This window comes from Ceratotherium simum, chromosome 3 (genome assembly GCF_057802395.1).
Source record: "Ceratotherium simum simum isolate JZ-2026a chromosome 3, ASM5780239v1, whole genome shotgun sequence".
In the NCBI taxonomy this organism is placed as follows: Eukaryota; Metazoa; Chordata; class Mammalia; order Perissodactyla; family Rhinocerotidae; genus Ceratotherium; species Ceratotherium simum.
This window is the reverse complement of record NC_141902.1, coordinates 66,305,074-66,312,936: the sequence shown is the minus strand read 5'-3', so window position 1 is coordinate 66,312,936 and position 7,863 is coordinate 66,305,074. Positions and strand designations below refer to the sequence as shown.

The 7,863-nt window shown below is 40.8% G+C and overlaps 1 protein-coding gene across 1 annotated transcript in view; it reads left to right on the top strand.

Annotated features, from left to right (window-relative positions):
• Positions 1-351: 351 nt before the first annotated feature.
• NPTN (neuroplastin) overlaps positions 352-7,863 on the top strand; it is a 69,552-nt gene continuing 62,040 nt past the window's right edge. Inside the window, exon 1 of the mRNA XM_004421784.3 lies at positions 352-573. Coding sequence (XP_004421841.1) covers positions 483-573 — 91 coding nt within the window. The 5' untranslated portion in view covers positions 352-482. The remainder of the gene's footprint in view (positions 574-7,863) is intronic.

The window sequence follows — 7,863 nt, the reverse complement described above, 5'->3', positions numbered from 1 at the left end:
TGGAGGAAATACATTATGTTCCCAAACCTTCCTCTTATGTATGGGCGCTCCCGTTTCAGAGGGATAAGCTGAACGCAGGCTTCTCAGTTCCCCAGGGCAAAGAGGGAGCTGGAGGAGCCCCGCCCTGCCCCGTCACGTGGCCAGAAGCGCCCTTGGCACGTGACCGACCTCGCTCTAGGCCAATCAGCCTCTGTAGGGGCGGGGACGCGGAGCCCGAGAGGCTGGAGCATCCGTCGAGGCCGCCTCTTCTCGCGATCCTTGCCGCTGTCGCTCCTCAGCCGCCCCCGGCCCGGAGGGAAGGTCTCGCGAGGCTTGGGCGCTGCGGCGGTAGGAGGAGGACGGGGAAGGACGGAGCCCGGCCGCCGCTGCTGCCTCCCTCGCTCACTCCCTCGCGCGCTCGCCCACCCCCTCCCTCCCTCCCCTCCCTCCCCCGCCCCGGCTCCGGCCCCGGCCCATTCGCTGTGCAGTAGGCTGCAGGGAGGATGTCGGGCTCGTCGCTCCCCAACGCCCTGGCCCTCTCGCTGTTGCTGGTCTCTGGCTCCCTCCTCCCAGGGCCAGGCGCCGCTCAGAACGGTAAGCGGGGCGCCGGGGGCGGGCCGCGCGGGGGCCGAGGGACGCCGGCGGCCAGAGGGGCCGTCCGGGGCGGAGGAGGTGCCGGAGCCGGGCAGGGGGCCGGTCGGGAGTGTGAGGGGCTGCGGACCGAGAGGAGGAGATGCCGGTCGGGAGTTCGGAGAGGCGCGGGTGTGAGAACCGGAGGCGCCTGTTGAGAGGTGGGGGCGTCCGATAAGAGCCGGAGGTGTTGCTGACTTAGAGGCTCCACGTCGTGGGGCTGGTGGCTCCGAGTCGGGGAGGGGACACCGAGGAAGCCGGCGTGAAGAGCTGGAGTAGCGGGGGTGGATGGGGAGGGGGCGTAGCTTTTAAAGAAGACAGGCATCTGTGTTCAAGGCGACGGGGAGTGGTGTCAGTCAGGCTCCCCAAGAGAACGGGGCGCCCGGTCGCTGCGGTCGTCTAGGGTGCTACTGGGGCCCCATAAGTCTGATGACATCCTTAAAAAATAAGGGAGACGTTGGGGGAAAGGAGTCCTGAAGAATACTGCGCAGAGTACTAGAGTCTTAAGGGGGTAAAGGATCAGGGAACGTTGGATATGGAGGGAAGGTGGGTGGAAAGCTAAGGTAGTGGGTTGACTGCAGTAGGGGATCTGGAAAGAGGCAGCAGTGGCTCTAAAAGAGATGGGGGAAGAGGGCTGGGTTTACTAAGGAGGGTGGAGTGTTGGGTATTCTAGGGTAGTGGTTGGGAGAGCAAAAAGGAGTTTCTAAATAAGGAGAGGAAAAACGAGCAGAGGATGGGGAGAAAGGGTTGAATCTGAGGTGGAGGAATATTTGTTAGAGAAAGAGGGCTGCCTGGGTATAGAGATGGGGTGGAGGAGGACAAAATAAGGGAAGGGAGTAAAATGCAGGAAGCCGGGGGTGTGATGATGGTTTGCAGAGTGGAGGATATATTAGAGAAGGGAGGAGCTGAGTTGTGGCAAGTGCTGTATGATGTTGGTTGGGCCTTTGGGAAGGCAGGGACACATAGCTGGAACTGCAGTGGTGGGATTCAAGGCAGTGACTGGAGAGAGGGAGATGGAGGAAGTGAGTTTTTAAGCTCTAAAAGTTTCAAGACAAGAAGAGACGTTATTTCTGAGGAACGTAAAAGTAGTTTCTGAGATGTGTGCAGGGTACAGTGGAAACCTGAGAATTGGGTTTTTGAACTGAAGCTCTTTAGAGCAGGTGGAGAAATGGTGGAGAATCATTGTGATGGGGGACCTAAACAAAAAAGATTGAGTGTTGAAGGCATGCGTTACAATTCAGCTGCTGGATTGATCTTTCAGAGGTGAAACTAGAAGTATTGTGAACCGGTTTCTGCTCTTGTGGAAAGAACGTTTAAGAGGTTTAAAAAACATTTTTATAGGAAAGCATTTATGAGGTCAGTATGAGAGAGTTAACTATAAATTATTTTTGCTAATCCTTCAATGATTCTTTGTTAATGCTAGAACAATTTAAAATTATTTTTGTTGGAATAGCTGAAATGACTTTCATTTAAAAAAAAATCGATGATAGAACCAATGGAATTAAGCATTCTAAAGAGAATCCAGGCTTAAAATGCTGAACATTATGGTGAAAATATATCAGTAAGAGATCGAAAAAACATCATTGGTTAAATATAGGTGTTTGTTATACCAAATTGTACTAATCAAATCTTATATATGCTTCATGGAGTTGAATTATCACTGCAGGGGGCAGGAAGAAAACATTTTTCTGTCTCTAGCGTTGAATATGCGAAGTATATTGGGTGTTTTTCCTGTTTTCCTCCCAAGCACGAGGCCACTGTGGGAGGCAGAGTAGAGTTAGTCTGATTTGTCTTATCAGTTTTTAGTCTGTGTTAACAATATGACTTAAAGACGCCTAATACTAATTTCAGCTATTTGATTTGTGGAAATAGCATGGTTTCATTTGGCACAATAGGTGAGAGATTCTTGATCTTAACATGTTTAGTCTGTGCTGGCATAGTTTCTTTCAATGATTTATAATATGGTGAATTTGTAGTTTCTTAGCAACTAAAGCAGAGTTTTTGGAGAGGTCTACAAAGACTCATCTGGCTGTTGACCGTGATCTGGGTTCTAAATACAGCATAGTGCAGCCTTTTCCTTGAGATGAGCTTGAGTTCAGTCACATGACATGACTGATGAAGTGAAGCTGAGCTTGTAGGTGACCCAAATGAATGTAAATTTAATTTAAGGAAGAAATGGCTCTTTTTTGAGTTTGAGTCTATATAAGTAAGGATGCCATTTTATAGTTTCTGTAACATGCCATGTGATAAGATTCAAGCTTTTAACTGGTAATAGTCCTACAATAATGACCTCATGTCATGGAGTTTGTATTTTCTTACAGTGCTTCAGACATGGATATCATGCTCTGTATGATGTTGAAATGTTAGATTATCTATTTAAAATGATGACTTAAAAAAAAAGAAACCCCAAACCTGTTTCTGGATTGGGTATGTGGTAGTTTAGATTGAGTATAGATGTTTTACTGAATGTCTCTGTTTCATTATTCCTAAAATGAATTTGGGCTAGATGACCCTCAGAGTGTCTTCCAGTTGTGACCCAATACCCTAGAGATTCAAGGCTTTCATTCAGATAGACTTTGTTTCCCATCCAAATATTTAGACTTGTAGGACCACAGTTTCAAGTAAAATCCTTATTTAAGGTGTTGATTTTTGTACCTATCAAGAAAAATGTAGTTCATTTTAAAGGAAGAAACTTGCCCTAAAAAGTAACCTTCCTGATAAGACATTCAGAAGCTTTAGACTAAAATTAAAATTGAATGAGTGTGAACCAAGCAGTATTATATGGTGATCAAGAGCACAGACTTTGGATCCTGATAGACCTGGGTTTGAGTCCCAGCTCTCTGTAGCTAACTGACCTTGAGTAAAGTGCTTAATACTTCCAAACCTCAGTTGTATCATCTGTAAATCGGGTTTATAATAATGTCAATCTTCTAGGGATGATGTGAGGATTAAATGAGATAATGTCCAGAAAGCACTTAGATTTCTTCCTGGCATGTATTGAGTCTCAGTTAGGGAGTAAATTTTTACTATATGTAATACTTGTTGCTGTATGTAACATGTTACTATATGTAACATATTCACATTACTACATGTGGCATAACAGTACTATATGTACTAAATGTTTGCTCACTATAGTGAGTAAATGTTAGCTATTACTACTATCCTTTTAAAAAGTAGCATTATTAATTACTTATTTTTCATGTGTATATCTAACACTTAATTGTTAATGCTGCTGTCATCTTGAATAAAGTTAAATAGGCCATTTGAAGGCCCCAGCAGAGAGATTTGTGCTTTTGCTTATGTAACTTTTTAAGAAAAGTGACCTGCTGCACTGCCTCTGCATTGCAAATTCTAGTGAGGAAGTTTATATTTCCATTTCATTGTCTGGGAGATTTCATGGCTTTCTTTTTCTTCCAGTGAACTATCTTTTTATATGGGCTAGGTATCACCTTTTCATAGAATCCCATTGTGAATAAGAAAAATAGAATATGGTGCCTGGCACACAGTGGGAGTGTTGGAGATGTTAGCTGATGAATGAATGTGGAGTGAAGTGTAAAAATGTAATATATTCATACTGAAAATATAAATTGGATAATTAACTCTGTTTAGTGGGAGAAAATAAGGAGTCTAATGAATTTTATTATTAACAAGCTAAATTGTAAGAAACCATTTTGCTTGGGTGATACTAAATAGTTGTGAACATGGTGCTTTGTAACAATGGCAGTATTTGCATTAGATGATTCATGAATCTTTTTCTTTTCTGTCAAGTGCTGTTTGCTTCAGTGGTTTGGGCAATTTTCTTTCCCTGAGTACATTTTTAGATGTGTCTTTGCTGTTGATTGTGCATCTCTTCTTCGGGTGAACTGAAATGAGCAACAGAAGATAGATGTTATCTATGGCAGCTGTGGCATAAATGACATGCCAAATGTCAAGCGACAGATCTTAACGTAATTAATCCAAATACAATTTTAAATGACCAGAAGAAATAGTTTGCCTTCGAATAAAGCATTTCCTAAGGAGCATAAGCCTCCAGTTTCTCAGGCAGGTGACAAAATTGTCACTGCTGATATAATGGAGCACCCATGCATGAGATATTGGGCAAGGGTCTGGGGAGGAAAGGCTATGTTACTACATCAGGACCTGGTTCCTGGGCTCTTAGTCTTTGTTTTTCAAGGTTACTGGATCCAAATTAGAAAGAGACGCAGATGGGTTTTTGTGTTGCCAGACATAATAGAGCTTAACCTGTTAATATACCAAGGTTTAAAACAACAAAAGAAAATAAAAGCTCTTAAATATAAATGTGTTCCACAGTCCAAACGTTTGCCATAAATTAAGATTGAAGTTTAATACAGGTCTGACTTTGTGTGAGTTATACAAATCCTCATGAGAAATTAGACTATTTTGTCTTGAAGGAATCCTTTTATTTTTCTCATTAAAACAATTTTGATGTGAAACATTTTCTCTTGTGGAGTATACCCTTAGACATTAATAAAAGGTAAAATGTTATTGTATTGTCTTTAATTTTTTAAATAGAAATAATTATGTAACTGGACCTGCAAAGATGACCAGATATGACTAGAAAAGTGCTCTGTCAATTTGGACATTGTTTTTCATTTATTTAGTTTGAGGTACTTTTTCAAAGTAAGATGTTTCATATGTAACATCTGAAACTTTGCTGGATTTATGAAAAGATTTTGTTTATAAGACAATTTGGGAAGGAGGTAAGGTAACATATTTGTAATACATATACAAATGAAATATGTGGGAAAGCAATGAGTAGTGATTTTGGATATCATACAGGAGATGGTCAGTGAAAGTTTGAAATTATGCAAGGAAGTTTTGGAAGAAGTGCATTCTGTGAAAAACTTTCTGATGCATTCTATTCAATTTATTGTTTACAGTGAGAGCACAATCTGGACAGGGTCAGAAGTAGAGAATGAAATCATAAGAGAAAGGGAAAAAACAGAAGAAAGGCCACAGTAGTACAGGGAAAAAAGCAGGATGCAAGGATGAGGGATGAATCTTTGTTTGAGGAACATCTGGAAAAACAGAATCTGTGAGAAAGAATAAATGGACCAGGGACCTCTAAAGTATATTTACACATCAAATAATGATGCAAAATCACCTCCTGTGAACAATTGGCTTGGCTTTTGGTTTGCCTCTTTAAACAAAACATGATCATTTTACATGAATTTTTAAAAATACCATTGATGAGGGCTAGCCCTGTGGCCTAGTGGTTAAATTTGACTCTGCTTTGGTGGCCCAGGTTCAGGTCCCGAGCACGGACCTACACCACTCATTGGTGGCCATGCTGTGGTGGTGACCCACATACAAAATAGAGGAAGACTGGCACTGATGTTAGCTCAGGGTGAATCTTCCTCAAGCAAAAAGAGGAAGATTGGCAACGGATGTTAGCTCAGGGCGAATCTTCCTCAGCAAAAAAAAAAAACCATTGATGATATGGAGTTTAATTTTAAACACCTTAGATAATGCATTTTTAAACTTGTTTGTGAGATTCTTGTGGATTTTTTTCAGAATTCCTGATTTTAGTTGGTCAAGATTAGCTTTGGGAAGTTGGGAAACCTCTGCAGTAAAATTAGTTGATTATAAACTGTTACATTTTATAGGCTTATATATATAAATAAACTTCTCACTGAATTTAAAGTGAAATACTGTGGATCCTATGTAAAAACATTATTCCAGTGATATTGATGTCTAAATTTTAAAAATTGAATACAGAAGAAAATGTATTTGTTTTCCAAGAGTTTATTCTGTTTAGGAGAGGGAGTCAAGATTTGCACCTAATTCCAATTTATGTTATCTAAAATTGAAAGTAGGCCTAACTTTTTCTTTGTTTGCTTTTGTGTATATACAAAGATATACATTTGTTAATCAAACCTGATTAACTTGAGGTTATTTTTACCTGATTGCTTAGAACTTTTAATTGGTCTATCTTTGTGGAAATGGAGTTTACTAAATATTTAAAGAATTTCCTAAGTATCTACATTTATTTGCATACAGTAGGTTAGTGGGAGGCTTATTTAATGTTCCTCAGACACCTGCTGATTTTTTGTTTTGTTTCTTGTTTTGGTTGTGTCAAATTTAAAAAACCCCAGTCTTATCTTTACATTAAAGCAGACTGTGGTCAGCTTTGATGGAAACATCTTAAGTTCCCTGTACTTAAGAGTACTGAATGGTATTCTTTTGCATTTCTGAAAACAATTATGGAATGTTTTAAGACTAGCCTTCTTTCCAAATAATCTTAATTACTGGAACCTTATGGTATGCTTTATGGTATTTTATAGAAGTATGTCAATTTAGATATGTTTCGCTTCCCTTTGTTTTATCTTGGTTTCTGTCATTGTTACACCTAAGTGTTGCTTCAAATTGCCTAGACAATGAAATGTAAATGAGATGATGTGAAATCACTCTGAAAGTGTCAGGGTTCTGTATGTTATGTAAGGCTCTATTGTTAGAAAACAATTAAGTTCCAAATTATACCAATAGTTTTAATCATATCCAAATGTATACTCATATTCTAAAAGTGATTAAATATATAATACAAGACAAAATATCAAATCCTTTTCTGATGGAATGCTAACAAGGCAAAATGTTCCATATGCAGGAAGATAGGTTTAAAAAAAAAAAAAAGTAGAGTGTGCTTGCACATATAAATTATTATGCCACTGATTCTTCTTTTCTTCCTGAGGACAGTATTTGAAAACCACTGGACTAGATAATGTCTAAATTCCCTTCCACTTCTTTTTTTTTTTTGTGAGGAGGACTAGCCCTGAGCTAACATCCAGTGCCAATCCTCCCCTTCTTTTTCTTGAGGAGGAGTGGCCCTGAGCTAACATCCGTGCCCATCTTCCTCTACTTTATATGGGACGCCACCGCAGCGTGGCTTACCAAGCGGTGCGTCCGTGCGCGCCTGGGACGCGAACCTGCGAACCCACAAACCCTGGGCCGCCGCAGCGGATCGTGCGCACTTAACAGCTTGCGCCACCGGGCAGGCCCCTCCAGTTCTAAAATTACACAATTCTATTGACCTTACAGTTTAGGTACTGCCTCTAGTGGGTAAAGGGCATAGAGAGAGAATACTTTCTGTTTTAATAAGTTTTTAGAAACTTACTTTTTGGAAATAAGGGAAATTGACTTTGAGGCATGTACGATTTGAAATCCAACTGCCTGTAAGGCTACTTCAAACAACACTTGTTATTGTTGTTTCAAGGAAGGCAGAACGGTGTCTGTTTC